This window comes from Tachyglossus aculeatus, chromosome 2 (genome assembly GCF_015852505.1).
Source record: "Tachyglossus aculeatus isolate mTacAcu1 chromosome 2, mTacAcu1.pri, whole genome shotgun sequence".
NCBI classification, from domain to species: domain Eukaryota; kingdom Metazoa; phylum Chordata; class Mammalia; order Monotremata; family Tachyglossidae; genus Tachyglossus; species Tachyglossus aculeatus.
In genome coordinates this window covers 163,784,869-163,810,907 of record NC_052067.1, presented here as the reverse complement: position 1 = coordinate 163,810,907, position 26,039 = coordinate 163,784,869, and the positions used below count along the sequence as shown (strand labels likewise).

The following is a 26,039-nucleotide window of genomic DNA, read 5'->3' as shown; positions in this document are numbered from 1 at the left end:
AGTCCCCATTCTACAGATGAGGTAACTGAGGCACAGAGAAGTTAAGTCACTTGCCCAAGGTCACACAGGAGGTAAGGGGCAGAGCCGGGTTTAGAACCCAAGTCCTCTGACTCCCGGGCCCGTGCTTTTTCCACTAGGCTCCACTGTTTTACGTTGCTTTTAGACTGTGAGCCCACTGTTGGGTAGGGACTCTCTCTATATGTTGCCAATTTGTACTTCCCAAGCGCTTAGTACAGTGCTCTGCACATAGTAAGCGCTCAATAAATACAATTGATGATGATGATGATGATGCTAGAGGGACTTCAGTTTGGATTGAAAGGAAGATGAGAAAATGCGCCCATCCCACCAGGCTTTTGAAAATGGCCTCCTCTGGGAGATAAATGCCATTATTCAGTGTGGCTCAATGGAAAGAGTGCGGGCTTTGGAGTCAGAGGTCATGGGTTCAAATCCCGGCTCTGCCAATTGTCAGCTGTGTGACTTTGGGCAAGTCACTTAACTTCCCCGGGCCTCAGTTACCTCATCTGTAAAATGGGGATTAAGACTGTGAGCCTCCTGTGGGACAAGCTACTTTGTAACCTCCCCAGCACTTGGAACAGTGCTTTGCATCATCATCAATCGTATTTATTGAGTGCTTACTATGTGCAGAGCACTGTACTAAGCGCTTGGGAAGTACAAATTGGCAACATATAGAGACAGTCCCTACCCAACAGTGGGCTCACAGTCGCTTACTTGCACACAGTAAGCGCTTAATAAATGCCATTATTATTATTATTATTGTTATTAATGTTGAAACGCCATTTAAAATGTGTCTGTCTTTACTCTTGTTAGGAACTGTTGAGTAGGACTTCCTTGGAAAGTCAAAAGATTGACCTTATGGCTGAAGTATCCAATTTGAAGTTAAAGTTGACGACCGTGGAGAAGGACAGATTAGATTATGAAGATCGGTTCAGAGACACAGAGGTGAGTTGAACCAAACATACACACCTTTACTACTACTGTGCTTCTTTAATTCATCCATGCATGTTAAATGTGATTGGTACTCAATCTGTTGCTTACAGAAATGATTACCTCTGTGCCGGTGGAAGACCAGGTCAAATACAGTATTTTCAACTTTACTTGAGACCCCTATTTTTTCCCCTCAATGGCCTGTCTATTGTTATTGTACACTCTCAATCGCTTAGTACAGTGCTTTGCATGCAGTAAGCACTCAAATACAACTGAATAAACGAATGAATCCTGCCACCCTAAGTACAGCTGCTTCTTTATGTAAGGTTCACCTTTACGGCAAGAGCTGGTGCCGTTCTCTGGGTAGGAAGGAATTGGTAGTGATCTTCCAACGGGAGCTGAATAATAATAATAATAATATTAATAATAATAGTGGCATCTGTTAATCGCTTACTACGTGTCAAGCACTGTTCGAAGAGCTGGGGTAGATACAAGGTAATCAGGTTGTCCCACGTGGGGCTCACAGTCTTAATCCCCATGATCACTAGGGTAACTAGGGTCACAGATGAGGTAACTGAGGCACAGCGAAGTTAATTGACTTGCCCAAGGTCACACAGCAGACAAGCGACGGAGTCGGGATTAGAACCCATGACCTCTGACTCTCAAGCCCGGGCTTTTTCCACTGAGCCATGCTGCTTCATAGTTAATAACTGGCTGGCATTTGGTCATTGCCTCCTAGGTACTGAGCATTGTGCTAAGCACTGGGGTAGATATAGTTCAGTCAGACTGTTTCGCATCAAGCTCATAGATAAAGGGGGAGGGAGAACAGGTATTTAATCTCCATTTTACAAATGAGGAATCAGCAGGACAGAGAAGTTAAGTGACTTGCCGAAGACCCTGGGATTAGAACACAAAGTTTTAGCCTTTTTGTAATAATAATAATAATAATAGTATTTGTTAAGTGCTTACTATATGTCAGGCACTGTACAAAGTGCTTGGGTGGATTAGAGAACATCATGGCTTAGTGGAAAGAGCACAGCATTGGGAGTCAAAAGTCATGGGTTGTAATCCCCACTCCGCCATTCATCAGTTGTGTGACTTTGGGCAAGTCACTTAACTCCTCTGTGCCTCAGTTACCACTTCTGTAAATGGGAATTAAGACCGTGAGCCCCACGGGGGACAACCTGATAACCTTATATCTACCACAGTGCTTAGAACAGTGCTTGACACATAGTAAGTGCCTAACAAATACCATTCTTCTTCTTATTATTATTGTATAAGCAAATCGAGTTGGACACAGTCCCTGGTGCCACTGGGGTTCACAATCTCAATCCCCATTTTACAGATGAGATAACTGAGGCCCAGAGAATAATAATAATAATAATAACGATGGCATTTACTAAGCGCTCACTATGTGCAAAGCACTGTTCTAAGCGCTGGGTAGGTTACGAGGTGATCAAGTTGTCCCATGGGGGGGCTCACAGTCTTAATCCCCATTTTCCAGATGAGGTCACTGAGGCCCAGAGAAGTTAAGTGACTTGCCCAAAGCCACACAGCTGACAATTGGCAGAGCCAGGATTTGAACCCATGACCTCTGACTCCAAAGCCGGGGCTTTTCTCTGTAAAATCCCCATTTTCCAGATGAGGTAACTGAGGCCCAGAGAAGTGAAGTGACATGCCCAAGGTCATATAGCAGACAGGTGGCAGAGACTGGGATTAGAACCCATGACCTTCTGACTCCCGGTCCCCTGTTCTGTCCACTTAATGCAGGATTGGTTTTGGTTTGAAATTCCAGAATGGATAAAATTTCTAAAACCTTCAAGACTAATAAAACCGGAGAAAAACCTCAAGTTCCTTGGGAGAATCTTCATACACTATAATAATAATGGCATTTATTAAGCGCTTACTATGTGCAAGGCACTGTTCTAAGCTCTGGGGGTATACAAGGTGATCAGGTTGTCCCACATGGGGCTCACAATCTTCATCCCCATTTTACAGATGAGGGAACTGAGGCCCAGAGAAGTTAAGTGACTTGCCCAAAGTCACCCAGCTGCCAAGTGGCAGAGCCAGGATTCAAACCCATGACCTCTGGCTCCAAAGTCCGTTCTCTTTCCACTGAGCCACGCTGCTTCTCATGTAAGCAGCATATGTAAGGCACATGTTCACCATCTTACATGTGCCTTGGGGTTGCTGGTTTGCGTGGGAATTTTTCATCTGATTCAACAGCTTCCCCTTCTGGACAAAAGTAGGGACAATTACTCTATTTATTTATTTATTTATTTTGCTTGTACATATCTATTCTATTTATTTTATTTTGTTAGTATGTTTGGTTTTGTTCTCTGTCTCCCCCTTTTAGACTGTGAGCCCACTGTTGGGTAGGGACTGTCTCTAGATGTTGCCAACTTGGACTTTCCAAGCGCTTAGTACAGTGCTCTGCACACGGTAAGCGCTCAATAAATACGATTGATGATGATGATACTTCATTCAGTCATTTAGCCGTATTTATTAAGCGCTTCCTGTGTGCAGAGCCCTGTACTAAGCGCTTGGGAAGTCCAAGTCGGCCACATCTAGAGACGGTCCCTACCCAACAACGGGCTCACGGTCTAGAAGGGGGAGACAGACAACAAAACAACAAACCAAAACATGTAGACGGGTGTCACAATCGTCAGAACAAATAGAATTAAAGCTAGATGCACATCATTAACAAAATAAATAGAATAGTAAATATGTACAGGATGTGCATATTTGTACAATATCTATAACTTCCCTTAGAGCTGGAGCTGTGAAAGGTTCCCTTCCCGGAAAAGTCACTGGGGAGAGAGTGGATATTTCCTCAGAGAGAGAGAGAGACAATAAATAACTTATAAATCCACTTGCCAATCAGCAGTATTTATTGAGCAATTTCTGTGTGCAGAACACTGTAGTGAAAGTACAGACTAAGCCCCCCTTTTCCTCAGTTTCCCCTCCCCTCCACGTCACCCCAACTTGCTCCCTTAGCTCTCCCCCAGCCCCACAGCACTTGTGTTTATATGTACATATCTTCTGGACTGTGAGCCCATTGTTGGGTAGGGACCATCTCTATATCATCATCATCATCATCAATCGTATTTATTGAGCGCTTACTATGTGCAGAGCACTGTACTAAGCACTTGGGAAGTACAAACTGGCAACATATAGAGACAGTCTCTACCCAACAGTGGGCCCACAGTCTAAAAGGGGGAGACAGAGAACAAAACCAAACATACTAACAAAATAAAATAAATAGAATAGATATGTACAAATAAAATAAATAAATAGAGTAATAAATATGTACAAACGTATATACATATATACAGGTGCTGTGGGGAAGCGAAGGAGGTAAGATGGGGGGGATGGAGAGGGGGACGAGGGGGAGAGCAATGTTGCAAACTTTTACTTCCTAAGCGCTTAGTACAGTGCTGTGCACAGAGTAAGTGCTCAATAAATACGATTGAATGAATGAATGAATATCTAGAATTCTATTTATTTATATTAATGCCTGTTTACTTGTTTTGATGTGTATATACCTGTAATTCTATTTATATTGATGCCTGTTGACTTGTTTTGATGCCTATCTCCCCCCTTCTAGACTGTAAGCCCAGTGTAGGCAGGGATGGTCTCTGTTGCTGAATTGTACTTTCCAAGCACTTAGTATAGTGCTCTGCACACAGTAAGTGCTCAGTAAATACGATTGAATGAATGAATGAATGAAAGTAGTATTAATAGTAGTTTTTGAGCATCTACTGTATACAGAGCACTGTAGAGGTAGTAACTGTATTTATTGAGCATCTGCTGTGTGCGGAAGATGGTAGTAATAATAAAACCCGTTGTTGGGTAGGGACCGTCTCTATATGTTGCCAACTTGTACTTCCCAAGCACTTAGTACAGTGCTCTGCACTCAGTAAGCGCTCAATAAATACGATTGAATGAATGAATACTATTAAAGCACATATTGTGTACAGAGTACTGTAGGGATAGTAGAGGTTATAGTATTTATGAAGCCCTTAGTGGAAGCAGTGTGGCTTGGTAGATAGAGCACAGGCCTGGGTATCAGAGGACCTGAGTTCTAATCCTCACTCTGTCATTTGTCTGCTTTGTGACCTTGGACAAGTCATTCATTCATTCATTCAATCATATTTATTGAGCGCTTACTGTGTGCAGAGCACTGTACTAAGTGCTTGGGAAGTCCAAATTGGCAACATCTAGAGACGGTCCCTACCCAACAGCGGGCTCACAGTCACTTCACTTCTTTGTGCCTCAATTTCCTCATCTGTAAAATTGGGATTAAGACTGAGGCCCATATCAGTCAATCAATCAGTCGTATTTATTGAGTGCTTACTGTGTGCAGAGCACTGTACTAAGCGCTTGGGAAGTACAAGTTGGCAACATATCCCATATGGGACAGAGACTGTGTGCAACCTGATTAGCTTTGATCTACCCTAGGGCTTGATAAATAATAAGCACTTAGCAAATTCATTAATTCATTTACTCAATTGTATTTATTGACTGCTTACCTTGTGCAGAGCACTGTACCAAGAGCTTGGGAGAGTACGATGCAACAATGAAAAGACACGTTTCCTGCCCACAACGAGCTTATAGTCTAGGCGGGGGAGAGAAGTGAAGTGACTTGCCCAAGGTCACACAACAGACAAGTGGCGAAGCCGGGATTAGAACACAGGTCCTTCTGATTCCTGGGCCACGTTGCTTTCCCTCCCCATTAGGCTGTGAGCCCTATGTGGGACAGAATCAATCAGTCAATCAATCAATCAATCAATCGTATTTATTGAGCACTTACTGTGTGAGCACTGTACTAAGCGCTTGGGAAGTCCAAGTTGGCAACATATAGAGACGGTCCCTACCCAACAGTGGGCTCACAGTCTACAAGGGGGAGACAGAGAACAAAACCAAACATACTAACAAAATAAAATAAATAGAATAGATATGTACAAGTAAAATAAATAAATAGAGTAATAATAAATAGAGTAATAATAAATAAATCCGATTGGATTGCATCTACACACAGCAAAGCGCTCGGCATGTAGTAAGCATTTAACAAATATCCCCGACATCATTATAATTATTATATTTAAATGCCTATATCATCATCATCATCATCAATCGTATTTATTGAGCGCTTACTGTGTGCAGAGCACTGTACTAAGCGCTTGGGAAGTACAAGTTGGCAACATCTAGAGACAGTCCCTACCCAACAGTGGGCTCACAGTCTAAAAGGGGGAGACAGAGAACAAAACCAAACATACTAACAAAATAAAATAAATAGAATAGATATGTACAAGCAAAATAAATAGAGTAACAAATATGTACAAACATATATACATATATACAGGTGTAATAATAATGATGGCATTTATTAAGCGCTTACTATGTTCAGAGCACTGTTCTAAGCTCTGGCGGAGGATACAAGGTGATCAAGTTGTCCCACGTGGGGCTCACAGTCTTAATCCCCATTTTACAGATGAGGTAACCGAGGCTCAGAGAAGTTAAGTGACTTGCCCAAGGTCACACAAACATTATGAACCTATAAACATTATGTGGTCTGATTTATGGAGATAACATTTTCTTTCATTTTCTCACTCCGCTTTAACAATGAACGACTCTCCCTCTCTCTCTCTCCGTTTTTTCTTGTTGAACAGGGTTTGATGCAGGAAATCAATGAATTGAGGTTCCGAGTGGGAGAGATGGACAGTGAGAGACTTCAATATGAGAAAAAGCTCAAGTCCACCAAGGTCAGTGACCCTCAGAGAGAGACCGCTTCGGCCCAAATCCATGGCTCAGTGCTCCCAGAGAAAATAAAAGCAGCTTCCCCTCACGACCCCACTTTTACGATCGAATTTCTCCATCCCAGCCATATCCCCGCCGCACGAAACCTCGGACGGGGAGCCACCGTCGAATAGCATTTAAGCCCTTCTGGCCTGAAATAAAAAAAACCAGGCTCTTACCGCGAAGACAAACCTGGGCATCCCGTTTCTCGGCTGTATTAAGTCTGTTCTCTTAGCTCTTTTCTAGCTTTACTTTTCCTTTCACTCCTCTGTCTCCTTCACCAGTCTTTAATGGCCAAACTTTCTAGCATGAAAATCAAGGTGGGTCAGATGCAGTATGAAAAGCAGCTGATGGAGCAAAAGTGCGAAGCGCTGAAGGTGGAGTAACTCATCGGGGCTCTGGGCATGTGTGTAGTGTGTGTGTCCCCTTTTGCAGTCGCATGCTTCTGCGTGGCTGTCATGCCGTTTGTCGTAGATCACGTACTTTATTTTCGGACCGTAAGCCTTTTCTTTCAAAAATATGATACGGCATCCTCATCATCATTGTGGTATTTGTTAAGTGGTTACTGTAATAATAATAATGGCATTTATTAAGTGCTCACTATGTGCAAAGCACTGTTCTAAGCGCTGGGGAGGTTACAAGGTGATCAGGTTGTCCCACGGGGGGCTCACAATCTTAATCCCCATTTTACAGATGAGGGAACCAAGGCCCAGAGAAGTTAAATGACTTGCCCAGAGTCACACAGCTAGCAGTTGGTGGAGCTGGGATTTGAACCCATGACCTCTGACTCCAAAGCCCAGGCTCTTTCCACTGAGCCATGCTGCTTCTGTGTGTCAAGCACTGTTCTAAGCACTGGGGGGATTTCATTCATTCATTCAATCGTATTTATTGAGTGCTTACTGTGCGCAGAGCACTGTACTAAGTGCTTGGGAAGTACAAGTTGGCAACGTATAGAGATGGTCCCTACCCAACAGTGGGCTCACAGTCTAGAAACGCAAAAAGGCCACTGTGCAGTTTAATGTGTTTTTCAGTGTATTCCACTCCTCAGCTAGAGTAGAAGCTCCTTGAGGACAGGCCACTCCACTGTACTCTTAATAATAATAATAATGGTGGCATTTTTTAATCGCTTACTATGTACAAAGCACTGTTCTAAGCACTGGGGAAATTACAAGGTGATCAGGTTGTCCCACGGGGGGTTCACAGTCTTAATCCCCATTTTACAGATGAGGTAACTGAGGCACAGAGAATCAATCAATCAATCAGTCGTATTTATTGAGTGCTTACTGTGTGCAGAGCACTGTACTAAGCGCTTGGGAAATAGAAGTTAGCAACGTATAGAGACAGTCCCTACCCAAAAGTGGGCTCACAGTCTAGAAGGGGGAGACAGAGAACAAAACCAAACATATTAACAAAATAAAATAAATAGAATAGATATGTACAAGCAAAATAAATAAATAAATAAATAGAGTCATAAGAGAAGTTAGGTGACTTGCCCAAAGTCACACAGCTGACAATTGGCGGAGCCAATTCTCTTCTCTTCTGAACACTTAGTACAGGGCTTTTCACACAGTGTGTAACAAATAAAATAAAATAATGAATAATAATAATGAATAATAAATAATAAATGCAATCATTATTATTATAATAATAAATAATACTGAATGATTGAGTCAAGCATTTACCCAAGTGAGAAGTAGCCTGGCCTAGTGGATAGAACAGGGCCCGGGGAGTCACGACCACTCCCCCTCTTGTCGGCTGTGGGACCTTGGGCAAGTCACTTAACTTCTCTGGTCCTCAGTTACCTCATCTGTAAAATGGGATGAAGACTATGAGCCCCATGGCGGGCATTGACTGTTTCCAACCTGATTAGCTTAGCATCTACTCCAATGCTAGTACAGTGCCTGATACCTAGTAAGCATTTAACAGATACCATAAAAAAAAGTTCAGTAAAAACTCAATCAACAGATTGAAAAGATGAAACTAAGTCTCCTCCGAAGTATTAGCCCCATGAAGGACCAGGACTGCATCTGACCCAATTAACTCGTATCTACCCCAGTGCTTTGTACGGTGTTTAGGATGCAGTAAGCACTTAATAAATACCCTGAGAAGCAGCGTGGCTCAGTGGAAAAGAGCCCGGGCTTTGGACTCAGAGGTCATGGGTTCAAATCCCGGCTCTGCCAATTGTCAGCTGTGTGACTTTGGGCAAGTCACTTCACTTCTCTGGGCCTCAGTTCCCTCATCTGTAAAATGGGGATTAACACTGTGAGCCCCCCGTGGGACAACCTGATCACCTTGAAACCTTCCTAGCGCTTAGAACAGTTCTTTACACATAGTAAGCACTTAATAAATGCCATTATTATTATGATTGTCATTATGATCATTATTATGAACAGCTAAATCTGACTTTAACCTTGCCCAGAGGCAAATTCCATTTCTTAGCAGACTGATGAGCTACCTACAAAAGCTCATCTCTGACGAGGGGATGGAATTTAGGGGCTTATTATAGCCTACTTTCTCCTCAGCATTGAGCAATTAATCATATGTATTGAGTGCTTCCTGAGTGCAAAGCACTATACTTCAGAGAGTACAATAGAACCATATAAGAGACACATTCCCTGCCCACAATGAGATTACAGTCTAGAGGACCCGATCAGCTAATTAATGGTATTTATTAAGCACCTGCTGAGGGTAAAGCACTGTACTAAGCACCCGGGAGAGTACAACAGCGACTGACTCTAGAGGGACTGTAAGCCCCCTCTAGATTGTAAACTTGTTGTGTCTATTGTATTGTAGTATAGTGTAGTCTCTTATAGTACAGTTCCATGCACACAGTAATCGCTCAATAAATCAACTGTACTAACCCAAGCTCCCTGCCCTCAAGCAGTTTACAATCTAATGGAGATTCCTGTTCTGGGCCTGCCACTGTAGTAAGTGCTCTCCCTCTTTCCAGTCGCTTGAAAACCCTCTGGTCTTTGCTCTCTGCTTTCAGCTCTCGTACATTTCCTCATTGAAAACTCTTTGTGTTTTCTTTTGTGCTACTTCTAAAGCACTTACTCTGTGCCAGGGCCTATAATGAGCACCGAGGTAGTCATCTTGTACGCAATCCCTGTCCCACGTGGGGCTCACAGTCTTTATTCCCATTTTACAGCTGAGGAACTGAGGCCCAGAGAAGTGAAATGACTTGCCTAAGGTCGCTCAGCGGATAAATGGCGGAGCTGGGATTAGAACCCAGGTCCTTCTGACTCTCAGGTCTGGGCTCTATCTACTAGGCCGCGCTACTTCTAAAATAAAGCTGCGTTGGCTTCCCGGCTGCTTCTCCCTCCTTTCAGTCAATCATAGTTATTGAGTGCTTACTGTGTGCAGAACACTGTACTAAGCGCTTGGGAAACTACAGTACAGGAGTAGAGACAATCCCTGCCCACAACCTGCTCCCGTCAGGGCGAGAGGGGAGACAAGCAGCGTGACCCTAGTGGATGGAGCCTGAGAGTCAGAAGGACCTGGGTTCTAAACCTGCCATCACCACTTGTCTGCTGAGGGACCTAGGGCAAGTCAGTTTATTCTCTGTGGCTCAGTTCCCTCATCTGTAAAATAGGGATCATCATCAATCGTATTTATTGAGCGCTTACTGTGTGCAGAGCACTGTACTAATAGGGATGGAGACTATGAGGCCTTTGTGGAACAGGGACTGTATCCAACCCGATCATCTTTATCTACCCCAGCACTTAGAACAGTGCCTGGCACATAGTAAGCGCTTAACAAATATCATTATTATTATTATCCAGTGTTCCCTAGAGAAGCAACATGGCCTAATGGGCCTGGGACTCAGAAGGTCATAGGTTCTTGTACTTCCCAAGCGCTTAGTACAGTGCTCTGCACACAGTAAGCGCTCAGTAAATACAATTGAATGAATGAATGAATGGGTTCTAATCCCGGCTCCACCCCCTTTTTTTTTGATGGCATTTGTTAAGGGCTTACTATGTGCGAAGCACTGTTCTAAGCGCTAGGGGGGATACAATCGATCAATCAATCGTATTTATTGAGCGCTTACTGTGTGCAGAGCACTGTACTGAGCGCTTGGGAAGTACAAGTTGGCAACATATAGAGACAGTCCCTACCCAACAGTGGGCTCACAGTCTAGAAGGGGGAGACAGAGAACAAAACCAAACATATTAAGAAAATAAAATAAATACAAGATGATCAGGTTGTCTCACGTGGGGCTCACAGTCTTAATCCCCATTTTAGAGGAGGTAACTGAGGCTCAGAGACGTTAATTGACTTGCCCAAGGTCACACAGCAGACGTGGCGGAGCCAGGATTAGAACCCATGACCTCTGACTCCCAAGCCTGGGCTCTTTCCACTGAGCCACGCTGCTTCTCTGACTACTTGTTTGCTGTGTAACCTTGGGCAAATGACTTCACTTTTCTGTGCCTCAGTTCCTTCATCTGTAAAATGGGGATTAAGACTCTGAGCCCTATGTGGAACATGGACTGGGTCCAACCTGTTCATCTTGTATCTACCCCAGCCCTTCAAACAGTGCTTGGCTCATAGGAAGCACCTAAAAAATACCACAATTATTATTATTATTAGCCAATGTTCCATAGAGATTTGGAAAAACGTACTGTTGATAATCAATCAATCAATCAATCAATCAATCGTATTTATTGAGCGCTTACTATGTGCAGAGCATTGTACTAAGTGCTTGGGAAGTACAAATTGGTAACATATAGAGACAGTCCCTACCCAACAGTGGGCTCACAGTCTAAAAGGGGGAGACAGAGAACAAAACCAAACATACTAACAAAATAAAATAAATAGAATAGATATGTACAAGTAAAATAAATAAATAAATAAATAGAGTAATAAATATGTACAAACATAAGCGGCATGGCTCAGTGGAATGAGCCCAGACTTTGGAGTCAGAGGTCATGGGTTCGAATTCTGGCTCCACTAATTGTCAGCTGTGTGACCTTGGGCAAGTCACTTAACTTCTCTGTGCCTCAGTTACCTCATCTGGAAAATGAGGATTAAGACTATGAGCCCCACGGGGGACAACCTGATCACCTTGTAACCTCCCCAGCGCTTAGAACAGTGCTTTGCACATAGTAAGCGCTTAATAAACACCATCATCATTATTATTATTATTATTAAAAGAGAACAGGGCTGGGATTCTGGCTTCTGGTTGCTGCTCTGCCAGTGGCCTGCCAGTTGCCTATTAGGGTTGGTCAGTCAATTGTATTTATTGAGCGCTTACTGTGTGCAGAGCACTGTACTAAATGCTTGGGAGAGGACAATAGCAAAATATAACAGGTACATTCTCTGCCCAACTAAATCTCCTCACCTCTTTAGGCCTCAGTATCCTCATCTATGCAATGGGAATGATAATACCTACTCTTCCGACCACACAGGGGTGATGTGAGGACAAAAATGAGCGCTTTGGAAATTAAAGCCCCCATATAAAGCTCAAATTATCAGTAAAGGTGACTTGTAAACAGTTACAATTCTTAAAACCAAGCTTTAGAATTTTCTTCATAGAGAGCAGAAAAATAAAAGAGCATCAAAATTCATCTTAAAGGCTTAATGCTGCCAAAACTTAAAATGATGCTTTAGCTTGGAGTTAATCCTTAGACTGTCAGCTTGTTGTGGGTAGCGAATGTGTCTGTTTATTGTTAAATTGTGTTCTCCCAAGCACTTAGTACAGTGCTCTGCACACAGTAAGCACTCAATAAATACAGTAGACTTGGGCTACAAGGCTTCACTGTTAATCTTTGCTGAGGCCAGACAGGTAAAACAGACAAATTTTGAATTTTGTGTTTCATTTACTTTCCCTGGTTGTGTCTGATAAAGAGTCAGCCTGGTGCTGAGGTTTACTTAGTTGGGCTGTTTCGCTTTTGTAAGGACTTTCAAATCTTGATCCACATTTGTGATTGGCTTCTGAAATAGTGTATTTAAGTTGTAATGTCTTAACAACCACATTATCAGCCCAGATATCTGGTAAGATACTAATAATAATAATAATAATGGCATTTATGAAGCGCTTACTATGTGCAAAGCACTGTTCTAAGTGCTGGACTAGAGACAGTTGTCAGAATTTGTTCTCTCATTGGACTCTTTTTTAAAAAATGGTATTTGTTAAGTGCTTCTTATTGTTCCAGGCACTGTTCTAAATGTCCAGCTCATCGGGTTGGACACAATCCAGGTCCCACAAAGGGCTCACAGCCTCAATCCCCATTTTATGTATGAGGTAACTGAGGCATAGAGAAGCGAAGTGACTTGCCCAAGGCCACACAACAGACAAATTGTTGGGTAGGGACCGTCTCTATATGTTGCCAACTTGTATAATAATAATAATGGCATTTATTAAGCGCTTACTATGTGCAAAGCACTGTTCTAAGCTCTGGGGAGGTTACAAGGTGATCAGGTTGTCCCACGTGGGGCTCACAGTCTTCATCCCCATTTTCCAGGTGAGGTAACTGAGGCACAGAGAAGTTAAGTGACTTGCCCAAAGTCACCCAGCTGCCAAGTGGCGGAGCCGGAATTCAAACCCATGACCTCGGACTCCAAAGCCCTCTTTCCACTGTGCCACGCTGCTTCCCTAAAACTTGGCATTCCCAAGCGCTTAGTACAGTGCTCTGCACACGGTAAGCGCTCACTAAATACGATTGAATGAGTGAAAGTGGCAGAGCCGGGATTGGAACTCAGGTCCTTCTGACTCTCAGGTTCAGGCTGTATCCCCTAGGCCACGCTGCTTCTCTGCTTCTGACCGAAAACATTAATGTTAATTATTGGGCTTTTGAACTGTTTTTAACATGCCAGTGTGTGGAGACCATGTGTATTGGGTTTGAAAAAGCGCATGTCTGGACTTCCTTACTCAAATGGGCATCTGTACTGGCCCCCTCTGATTTCTCAAATTTCACTATTCAGGCAGTATAGCCTATCAGTTAATCCTATCTATTGAGCACTCACCATGTGCGGGCATTGTACAGTGTACCTTAGTGCTCAGTAGTGTGGCTCAGTGGAAAGAGCCTGGGCTTTGGAGTCAGAGGTCATGGGTTCAAATCCCAGCTCTGCCAATTGTTAGCTGGGTAACTTTGGGTAAGTCACATAACTTCTCTGAGCCTCAGTTACCTCATCTGTAAAATGGGGATGAAGACTGTGAGCCCTCCGTGGGACAACCTGATCACCTTGTAACCTCCCCAGCGCTTAGAACGGTGCTTAGCACATAGTAAGCTCTTAATAAATGCCATCATTATTGTTATTATTATTCCTTACTCAAGTGGGCTTCTGCACTGGCCCCCCCCATGACTTCTCAAACTTCACTATTCAGGCAGTATAGCCTATCAATCGATCATATAATAATAATAATAATGGTATTAAGCGCTTACTATGTGCAAAGCACTGTTCTAAGTGCTGGGAAGGTTACAAGGTGATCAGGTTGTCCCATGGGGGGCTCACAGTCTTAATCCCCATTTTACAGATGAGGTAACTGAGGCACAGAGAAGTTAAGTGACTTGCCCAAAGTCACACAGCTGACAATTGGCAGAGCCGGGATTTGAACCCATGACCTCTGACTCCAAAACCCATGCTCTTTCCACTGAGCCACGCTGCTTCTCCTTATTAAGCCATCATTATTATTATTATTATTATTAAGTGCTTGGGAGAGTACAGTATAACAGTGTTGCCCACAAGGAGCTCACAGTCTAATCAATCAATCGCATTTATTGAGTGCTTACTGTGTGCAGAGCACTGTACTAAGCGCTTGCACAGTCTTGCCTAGTCGAAAGACTTAATAAATGCCATTAAAAAAATAGAATAAAATAAATGCCATGATTATTATTATTATTATTATTATAATTATTAAGTGCTTGGGAGAGTACAGTATAACAGTGTTGCCCACAAGGAACTCACAGTCTAATCAATCAGTCGTATTTATTGAGCGCTTACTGTGTGCAGAGCACTGTACTAAGCGCTTGCACAGTCTTGCCTAGTCGAAAGACTTAATAAATGCCATTAAAAAAATAGAATAAAATAAATGCCATTATTATTATTATTATTATTATTATTATTATTATTATTAAGTGCTTGGGAGAGTACAGTATAACAGCGTTGCCCACAAGGAGCTCACAGTCTAATCAATCAATCATAATTATTGAGCGCTTACTGTGTGCAGAACACTGTACTAAGCGCTTGCACAGTCTAGCCTAGTCGAAAGACTTAATAAATGCCATTAAAAAAATAGAATAAAATAAATGCCATTATTATCATTATTATTATTATTAAGTGCTTGGGCGAGTACAGTTATAACAGTGTTGCCCACAAGGAGCTCACAGTCTAGCCTAGTCGAAAGTGCCTGGACTTGGGAATCAGAAGACTGGGTTCTAATTAACGCCAATTCTGTCACTTGCCTGCTGCCTGATATTACCTTCAAAGAGGTTCATTCCGCATTTTAAAATCGAGGGCACATTTCCCTTTCACGAATCTAAGAGAATTGTACGCTCTCCGCAGGACGAGCTGGCGTCCTTAAAAGAGGAGCTGGAAGAGAAAGAAGGTGAAGTGAAGCGGCTGCAGGAGAACTTGGTTTGCAAGCTGAAAGGAGAAGGGATTGAAATTGTCCATGGAGGTAAGATCGGGGGCTCTTAGGAGCGAAGTTAACGGGACCCCCCCGGACCCTCGTCTCACCCCCGCCTCCGAGTAGAATTGTCCCAGACTACCTGAGACAAGCAACTCTTGATCCTCACTGCACAATCAATCAATCAATCGTATTTATTGAGCGCTTACTGTGTGCAGAGCACTCTACTAAGCGCTTGGGAAGTACAAGTTGGCAACATATAGAGACAGTCCCTACCCAACAGTGGGCTCACAGGCTAGGAGAAGCAGAAGCATTCATTCATTCAATCGTATTTATTGAGCGCTTACTGTGTGCAGAGCACTGTACTAAGCGCTTGGGAAGTCAAAGTCGGCAACATCTATAGACGGTCCCTACCCAGCAACGGGCTCACAGTGTAGAAGGGGGAGGCAAGACAACAAAAGAAAACATGTAGACAGGTGTCAGAATCGTCAGAACAAATAGAATTAAAGCTATAGGCACATCATTAACAAAATCAATAGTAAATATGTACAGGTAATAAATAGAGTAACCTCGTGTCCGTGTGACCTCGGACAAGTCACTTAACTTCTCAGTGCCTCGGTTTCCTCATCTGTGAAATGGGGAGGAAATCCCTGTCGTCCCTCCCCCTTTAGAAAGCAAACCCTGTGTGGGACTGTGTCTGACCTGATTATCACGTGACCACCAGCAAGTTGCTTGGCTTCTCTGGGCCTCAGCTCCCTCATCTGTAAAATGGGAATGAAGACACTGAGGCCCATGTGGAACAGGGCCTGTATCCTGGATAGTCCCTGTCCTTCATGGGCTCACAGTCTTAATCCCCATTTTACAGATGAGGCAACTAAGGCCCGGAGAAATGAAGTGGCTCGCCTAAGGTCACAGAGCGGACAAGTGGCGGAGCCGGGATTGGAAGCCAACTTGTCTGCTGTGTGAGCATAGCAAGTCACTTAACTTTTAACTTTTAACTTAACTTTTTTAGACTGTGAGCCCACTGTTGGGTAGGGACTGTCTCTACATGTTGCCAACTTGTACTTCCCAAGCGCTTAGTACAGTGCTCTGCACACAGTAAGCGCTCAATAAATACGATTGATTGATTGATTAACTTTTCTGGCCCTCAGTTACCTTCCCGGGATACAGGCCCTGTTCCGACAGTTGTCAGCTGTTTGGGCAAGTCACGTAACTTCTCTGGGCCTCAGTTCCCCCATCTGTAAAATAGGGATTAAGACTGTGAGCCCCACGTGGGACAAGCTGATCACCTTGTAAGCTCCCCAGCACTTAGAACAGTGCTTTGCACATAGTAAGCACTTAATAAATGCCATCATTATTATTATTATCATTATCCAACCTGACTAGCTTGTATCTACCCCAGCGATTGGAACAGTGCTAGACACATAGTAAGCGCTTAAGAAATACTATATTATTATTGTATCTACCCCAGCGATTGGAACAGTGCTTGATACCTAGTAAACGCTTAAGAAATACCATCTTTATTATTATTATTATTGCTATTATCTACCCTAGCACTTCCAGCGCGTGGCTCATAGTAAGCACTTAGTAAATTCCACCGTTCTCCTGATTGCTATCTCTGCAATCCCCACAGCAAAGAAGACTACACGACTGCTTTCATTCATTCAGTTGTACTTATTGAGCGCATACTGTGTGCAAAGCACTGTCCTGTGTGCTTGGGAGAGTACACTGTAACAACGAACAGATACATTCCCTGCCCACAACGAGCTCATAGTCTCCTGTGTGAGCCTCTGCCACATCCCTGAATTGTCACAGCTGGGCCAGGAAATATAAGCATTCAGAGAAGTGACTCCCCCAAGATAATAATAATGGCATTTATTAAGCGCTTACTATGTGCAAAGCACTGTTCTAAGCGCTGGGGAGGTTACAAGGTGATAATAATAATAATAATAATAATGGCAGTTATCGAGCGCCCACCATGTGCAAAGCACCATTCCAAGCGCTGGGGAGGCCACAAGATGATCAGGCTGTCCCATGGGGGGCTAGCGTGGCTCAATCAATCCATAAATCAATCAATCAATCGTATTTATTGAGCGCTTACAGTGTGCAGAGCACTGTACTAAGTGCTTGGGAAGTCCAAGTTGGCAACATATAGAGACAGTCCCGACCCAACAGTGGGCTCACAGTCTAAAAGGGGGAGACAGAGAACAAAACCAAACATACTAACAAAATAAAATAAATAGGATAGATATGTACAAGTAAAATAAATAAATAAAGAGTAATAAATATGTATAAACATACATACATATATACAGGTGCTGTGGGGAAGGGAAGGAGGTAAGATGGGGGCTCAGCGGAAAGAGCCCGGGCTTTGAAGTCAGGGGTCCTGGGTTCCAATCCCGGCTCTGCCACTGGTCAGCTGTGTGACTTTGGGCAAGTCACTTCATTTCCCTGGGCCTCAGTTACCTCCACTGTCCCCCACCCCGCATCAAAGCCTTATCAAAGTCACCTCTCCTCCAAGAGGCCTTCCCTGACTAAACCCTCCTTTTCTCTCCCTTCTGTGTTGTTGTGGCTTTGACTTGCTCCCTTTATTCATCCCCCCTCCCAGCCCCACGCCATTTATGCACATGTCTGTCATTTATCCCTCTAGGCTGTAAGCTTGCTGTGGGCAGGGAATGTGTCCCCTAAGTCTGTTGCATTAGAGAAGCAGAGTGGCTCAGGGGAAAGAGCCCGGGCTTTGGAGTCAGAGGTCATGGGTTCAAATCCCAGCTCTGTCAGCTGTGTGACTTTTGGCACGACACATCACTTCTCTTTTAGACTCACATCACTCTTTTCGACTGTGAGCCCACTGTTGGGTAGGGACTGTCTCTATATGTTGCCAACTTGTACTTCCCAAGCGCTTAGTACAGTGCTCTGCACACAGTAAGCGCTCAATAAATATGATTGATTGATTGATTCTCTGTGCCTCAGTTACCTCATCTGTAAAATGGGAATTCAAACTGTGAGCCCCCTGTGGGACAACCTGATCACCTTGTAACCACCCCAGCGCTTAGAACAGTGCTTTGCACATAGTAAGCACTTAACAAATACCATTATTATTATTATTATTATTATTATTCTCCCAAGTGCTTACTACAGTGCTCTGCATACAGGAAGTGCTCAGTAAATACGATTAACTGACTGACACCCAGCACCCTGAGAATGCTGGGATGGCGCTTCTGAAGAAGCCTGCTTCAGTAAGGGGACAGGAATGTCTCTGTTCTATTACTATACTGTCATAATAATAATATATTATATATATAATAATAATAATATATAATATAATAATAATAATATATAAATTATGCTGCTTGTTAAGATCTTACTATGTGCCAAGCACTGTTTTAAGTGCTAGGGTAGATAGAAATTAATCAGGTTGGACACAGTCCTTGTCTCTATCTTGATCCCCATTTTCCAGATGAAGTGGCCAAGGCCCAGAGAAGTGAAGTGACTTGCCCAAGCTCACACAGCAGACACGTGGCAGAGCCGGGATTAGAATCCAGGTCCTTCTGACTCCTAAGCCTGTGCTCTATCTGCTAGGCCACACTGCTTCTCCCCTAATCGCTTAGTACAGTGCTCTGCACACAGTGAGCGCTCAACAAATACGGTTGACTGACCGAAGAGCAGGAGGAAGGAGATGAGGAAGAGGAGGAGTTTGGGATGACTGAGGGGGAGGAGGAAGGAGAGGAGGAGTTTGGGATGCTTGAGGGGGAGGAAGATGTTGATGCCTGTTTACTTTGTTTTGATGTCTGTCTCCCCCTCCTAGACTGTGAGCCCGTTGTGGGCAGGGATTGTCTCTTTTTATTGCTGAACTGTACTTTCCAAGCGCTTAGTACAGTGCTCTACACACAGTGAGTGCTCAATATATATGACTGAGTGAATGAATGAATGAGGGAAGACTCCTGTGGGGATGCCCACTGTGTCTCATTTATTCATTCATTCATTCTATCATATTTATTGAGCACTTACTGTGTTCAAAGTGCTGTATTAGGCACTTGGGAGAGTACAACAGAACAATAAACAGACACAGTCCCTGCCCACAATGAGCATACAGTCTCACACCACAACATTACCGTCTCTGCCAACCCCCAATTCACCCCGAATCCAGAGCAGCTGACATTGTTGGAGAGGGGGCCAGAGCCTTTGGGAGTCAGAAGGACCTGGGTTCTAATCCTGGCTCCGCCACTTGTCTGCTGTGTGACCTTAACCAGGTCACTTCGCTTCTCTGGGCCTCAGTTTTCTCATCTGTAAAATGGGAATTAAGAGCGAGAGCCCCTTGAGGGACACGGAATATGTCCAACCTGATCAGCTTGTATCTACCCCAGCACTTAGTACGGTGCCTGACAGTAATCAGTGCTTAACTAATACCGTGCAAAACAACGCCTCAGAAAGAACGTGCTTGGGCGGACCTGTTTGTCATCGGAAAATGTCATTGGAAGCCGTGTGGCACTGGCCTGGGAATCAGAAGGACCTGGGTTCTAATCCTGTCCCTGCCACCTGTTAGCTGTGTGACCTTGGGCAAGCCACTTAACTTCCTCTATGCCTCATCTGAAAAGAGGGGATTAAGACTGTGAGCCCCATGTGGGACAGGGACTGTGCCCAAGCTGTAGAGAAGCAGCGTTGCTCAGTGGAAAGAGCCTGGGCTTGGGAGCCAGAGCTCATGGGTTCTAATCCCGGCTCTGCACCTTGTAGTAATATTACAAGTAATAATAGTAATATTATTACTATTCTCCTTGGGCGTTCTAATTTTGAAGACTACAAGTTTTACTTCCATTATCTTATTTGAAAAGCCACCAAGCCATCCTAAAAATGCCCTTTGTGCTTTCTTGGAGGCCTGGCCGTCTTTGTGGACACTGTCCGTCTATTAGATGAATTGAGTTTGGATGTTTTTAAATGTTGTTTACGAGTTCTTTCAAACCTCCATGAGCTTTCCAGAAAAGGCAGGATGCCAATATTCCTGAGGATGGTTGAATTCAAAGCCAGGTCCTATAGTGGGATTTGCCTGTTGTATTTTCGGGCTGGTAACCGAACCAAACCAAATAAGCCCTCCTTGATGGCATTAAGAGATTTATCTAAAAGGGGCCATAGTTGTTGGTTTCATACCTCTTTGGGTCCCCTGACATCAAAGGGGCCTCCTGGCTGTTGTGTCCATAAAGATGCACTCTATTGTTGCCAGCATCATATTTTAGAGAAGCAGCATGGTGTAGTAGAGAGAGCATGAGCTTTGGAGTCAGAAGGTCATGGATTCTAATCCCGGCTGCACCACTTGTCTGCTGTGTGACCTTCCGCAAGTCACTTCACTTCTCTGTGCCGCAGTTATCTCATCTGGCAAATGAGGATTGAGACTATGAGCCCAGTGTGGGACAGGGACTATGTCTGACCCAATTTGCTGTATTATCCCCAGCACTTAGTACAGTGCCTGGCACATAATAACAATAATGATGGCATTTATTAAGCGCTTACTATGTGCAGGCACTTTTCTAAGCGCTGGGGAGGTTACAAGGTGATCAGGTTGTCCCACGGGGGGCTCACAGTCTTAATCCCCATTTTACAGATGAGATAACTGAGGCACAGAGAAGTGAAGTGACTTGCCCAAAGTCACATAGCTGACAATTGGCGAAGCTGGGATTTGAACCCCTGACCACCTCTGACTCCAAAGCCCGTGCTGTTTCAGCGCTTAATACCATCATCATTATTTTTATTATTTTCATGCTAACTTCCAATCCAATGGGTTATTCTGCACAGATGAAAATTGTAAAAAGAAGCTCAAAGGCAAAAGTAAGAATTTTGGGTGTCTTTGCATCATCAGCATCTGTGTTCGTGAAACGTGCTCCTTTTTTCGGCTTTCTCGCATGCGCATTAACCAGAGCTGGGAAATTGCTTCATCTATAAATCTTCCGTGTCTCCCTATGTTACCGGACAGAGGTTAAAGAGTCATCGGTCATTCTCATCATCACACTGCGATTCATCTTTCCCCTAAAGCCACTGCGGTCTACCCCACGGGACCATAATCTTCTTGAAGTTAGGCACTACGTTTATTAGGTCTATGTATGTTTTATCCCAAGCAGTCAATCAACCGATTGTAGTACTGAGAAGCAGCATAACCTAGTGGATAGAGCCCGGGCCTGGGATTCATAAGGACCTGTATATATGTATTTATGTTTGTACATATTTATTACTCTATTTATTTATCGTACTTGTACATATCTATTTTATTTTGTTAGTATGTTTGGTTTTGTTCTCTGTCTCCCCCTTCTAGACTGTGAGCCCACTGTTGGGTAGGGACTGTCTTTATATGTTGCCAACTTGTACTTCCCAAGCGCTTAGTACAGTGCTCTGCACACAGTAAGCGCTCAATAAATACGATTGATTGATTGATTGACCTGGGTTCTAATTCCGGCTCCGCCGTCTGCTGTATAACCTGGGGCAAGTCACTTAACTTCTCTGGGCCTCAGTTATCTCATCTGTCAAATGGGGTTTAAGACTGTGAGCCTCATATAGGACATGGACTGTGTCCAACCTGATTATCTTGATTGGTAAATACGATTGATGATGATTGTCTTGAATCTACCCCAGTGTTTAGAACAGTGCCTGGCACACAGTAAGCACTTAACAAATGCCATTTAGAAAAAGTCCCTTTGAATACCAGTGGTGTGGAGTATAATAATGATGGCAGTTATTGAGTTATTGAGCACTTGCTGTGTGCAAAGCACTGTACAAAGCCTTGGGAAGTACAAATCTGCAACATATAATAATAATAATAATAATAATAATGGCATTTATTAAGCGCTTACTATGTGCAAAGCACCGTTCTAAGCACTGGGGAGGTTACAAGGTGATCAGGTTGTCCCAGGGGGGCTCACAGTCTTAATCCCCATTTTATAGATGAGGTAACTGATACACAGAGAAGTGAAGTGACTTGCCCAAAGTCACCCAGCTGACAATTGGCGGAGCTGGAATTTGAACCCATGACCTCTGACTCCAAAGCCCGGGCTCTCTCCACTGAGCCACGCTACTAAGCGCTTGGAAAGTACAATTGGGCAACAAATAGAGACAATCCCTACGCAACAACGGGCTCACAGTCTAGAAGGGGGAAGACACACAAAAAAAAAACAAGTTTTGTTTTGATACTATTACTATCACGTGCTCAGTACACAGCAAGTGTTGAATGATAATTACGGTATTACATACTGCTTCTCTTATCCTCTCTTTGTCCCACAGGGAGCTCACAGTCTTAATCCCCATTTTACAGATGAGGTAACTGAGGCACAGAGAAGTGAAGTGCCCAAAGTCACACAGCTGACAATTGGTGGAGCCGGGATTTGAACCCATGACCTCTGACTCCAAAGCCCGTGCTCTTTCCACTGAGCCACGCTGCTTCTCTAGTATAGTACTAAGTGAGTGGGAGAGTATAATAAAATTAGTAGATTCAGTCCTTCCCATCAGAGGAACAGCATGGCCTAGTAGATAGAGAACAGGCTGGGAGTCTGAAGGGCCTGGGTCCTAATCCCATCTCTGTTGCTTATCAGCTAAGCAATTTAGGACAAGTCACTTCACTTCGCTGGGCCTCAGTTACCTCATCTGTAAAATGAGGGTTAGATGTGAGCCCCATCTGGGAGATTAGCTTGTATCTGTCTACTCTGGTGCTTGGTACAGAGAAGCAGCGTGGCTAAGTGGAAAGAGCATGGGCTTGGAGTCAGAGGTCATGGGTTCTAATCCCGGCTCCGCCGCTTGTCAGCTGTGTGACTTTGGGCAAGTCACTTCACTTCTCTGTGCCTCCATTACATCATCTGGAAAATGGGGATTGAGCCTGTGAGCCCCACGTGGGACAACCTGATTACCTTGTGTCCCCTCCCCCATGCTTAGAACAGTGCTTGGCAAATAGTAAGTGCTTAACAAACACCATTATTATTATTATTATTATTATTAGTAGTAGTAGTAGTAGTAGTACAGTGCCCAGTACATAGTAAGTGCTTGACAAATACCATTAAAAAAAGAGGAACTTGCAGACTGGAGAAGTAAAAATACTCTAAGGTGCATTACAGGTTGAAGGAAGAAATAGAGTATAAAGATGTGAACGTAAATGCTACGTGGAGGATCCCAACTGCTTAGAAGACATAAAAATGCTGAAATGGCTGTTAAGGGGGAAATAGGGTGAGGAGATGAGAGACTAATCAATCAATTGTATCTATTGGGCACTTACTGTGTGCAGAGCTCTGAACTAAACACTTAGGAGAGTACAGTTTAGCAGAGCTGGTAGACACGTCCCCTGCCCACAACGAGCTACAGTCCAGAGGGGGAGACAGACATTAATATAAGTAAATAAATTACAGACAGGCACGTAGGTTCCGTGGGACTGAGGGTGGGATAAATTAAAGGTGCAATTCTAAGAGCAAGGACGACGCAGAAGGGAGAGGGAGCAGGGCAAATGAGGACTGAGTCGAGGAAGGCCTCCTGGAGGAGCTGCGACCTTAATAAGGCTTTGAAGGTGGGGAGAGTCGTCGTCTGTCAGATATGGAGAGGTCAGTGGTGAGATAGACAAGGTGGAGGTACTGTGAGGAGGTCAGCGTTAGAGGAACAAAGTGAGGTGCCGGTTTGTAGCAGGAAATCAGAAAGGTAAGGTAGGAGAGGGCAAGCCCATTTAGTGCTTCACAGCCAATTACAAGGAGTTTCTGTTTGATGAGGATAGGTGACCAGGGTGGGCCTCTTGGAGGAGGTGAGATTTCAACAGGGCTTTGAAGATGGGAAGAGCAGGGGTCTGCTGGATTTGGTTGGGAAGGAAATTCCAGACAGAAGGGAAGGTTGTGAGCCAGAGGTCAGGAACAGAAGTGGTGAGAATAAGGTAAAATCAATCAATCAATCAATCTTGTATCTACCTCAGTTCTTAGAATGGTGCCTGGCACATAGTAAGATCTTAACAAATGCTATAAAAAAAAAATGATATTTGTTGACCACTTACTATATGCAGAGCACTGTTCTAAGCGCTTGGGAGAGGACAATGCAAGATAAGTTAGCTCACAGGGATCCTGCTCCTAATAAACTTGCGGTCTAGAGGACAGTGAGTAGGTTGACCCGAGGTGAAGAAACATTTTAACTGGGTTGTAGTGGGAGAGGAGCGAGGATAAATAGAATGGAAAGTTTCTGCTTGAGGTGGAGAGGAAGGAGGTATTTTGAAGAGTGGGGAGATGTGGCTCAGTGGAAAGAGCACAGGCTTTGGAGTCAGAGGTCATGGGTTCAAAATTCCGGCTCTGCCAGTTGTCAGCTGTGTGACTTTGGGCAAGTCACTTCACTTCTCTGGGCCTCAGTTCCCACATCTATGAAATGGGGATTAAGATTGTGAGCCCCCCGTGGGACAACCTGATCACCTTGTAACCTCCCCAGCGCTTAGAACAGTGCTTTGCACATAGTAAGTGCTTAACAAATGCCATTATTGTTATTATTATATTTTAGAAAAATGATCCAGGAGCAGAGTTAGCTCTGGACTGGAGAGGGAAACTAATAATAATAATAATTGTAGTATTTGTTAAGCACTTACTATGTGCCAAGCTCTCTTCTAAGCACTGCAGTCGATACATGGTAATCAGGTTAGACACAGACCATGTCCCTCGTGGCTCACAATCTGGTTCCCCATTTTATAGACGAGGTAACTGAGGCCCAGAGAAGTGCAGTGACTTGCCCAAGGTCACACAGCAGACATGTGGCAGAGCCGGGATTAGAACCCAGGACCTCTGATTCCCAGGCCTGGGTTCTTTCCACTAAGCCATAGAGGCAGGGACGGCAGCAAGGAGCTTGATGCAATAGGCAAGTGAGGATGTGACAGACTGAATTCATTCATTCATTCATTCATTCAGTCGTATTTATTGAGCGCTAACACTGTACTAAGCGCTTGGGAAGTACAAGTTGGCAACATATAGAGACGGTCCCCACCCAACAGCGGGCTCACAGTCTAAAAGGGGGAAACAGACAACAAAACAAGACATATTAACAAAATAAAATAAATAGAATAAATATGTACGAATAAAATAAATAAATAAATAGAGTAATAAATACGTACAAACAGATATACATATATACAGGTGCTGTGGGGATACAGGTGAATTGGCATGGCCACAGTGTGAGTGGGGAGGAAAGGGCAAATTCTGGAATTTAAGATTCATTCATATTTATTGAGTGCTTATGGTGTGCAAAGCACTGTACTAAGCTCTTGGGAGAGTAAAATAAAGCAATAAACAGACACATTCCCTGCCCACAACAAGCTTACAGTCCGTTGCCAGGACATCCTTGTAGAGATGCGCTGAAGGCACGAGGAAATGGGAGTTTGTAGGGAGGGAGACAAATCAGCGTGACTCAGTGGAAAGAGCACGGGCTTTGGAGTCAGAGGTCATGGGTTCAAATCCCGGCTCTGCCAATTGTCAGCTGTGTGACTTTGGGCAAGTCACTTCACTTCTCTGGGCCTCAGTGACCTCATCTGTAAAATGGGGGTTAAGACTGTGAGCCCCCCCGTGGGACAACCTGATCACCTTGTAACCTCCCCAGCGCTTAGAACAGTGCTTTGCGCATAGTAAGCGCTTAATCAATGCCTTCATTGTTATTATTATTAAGTCAGAGATTAATTGCAGAGTCATCCACATAAAGAGGGTAGTTGAAGCTTTGGAAGCAGATGAGGTACCCAAGGCGGTTAGTGTAGATG

At 43.9% G+C, this 26,039-nt stretch overlaps 1 protein-coding gene across 4 annotated transcripts in view; it reads left to right on the top strand.

Annotated features, from left to right (window-relative positions):
• The window catches only part of PPFIBP1 (PPFIA binding protein 1), a 139,930-nt gene that overhangs the window by 54,607 nt on the left and 59,284 nt on the right, over positions 1-26,039 (top strand). For 2 of the 4 annotated variants that reach the window (XM_038769359.1, XM_038769351.1), the window contains exons 6-9: positions 829-960; positions 6,618-6,710; positions 7,029-7,121; positions 15,247-15,361. In XM_038769359.1, the coding sequence (XP_038625287.1) occupies positions 829-960; positions 6,618-6,710; positions 7,029-7,121; positions 15,247-15,361 (433 nt within the window). The remainder of the gene's footprint in view (positions 1-828; positions 961-6,617; positions 6,711-7,028; positions 7,122-15,246; positions 15,362-26,039) is intronic. The other 2 variants (XM_038769367.1, XM_038769366.1) reach the window with 1 other exon arrangement.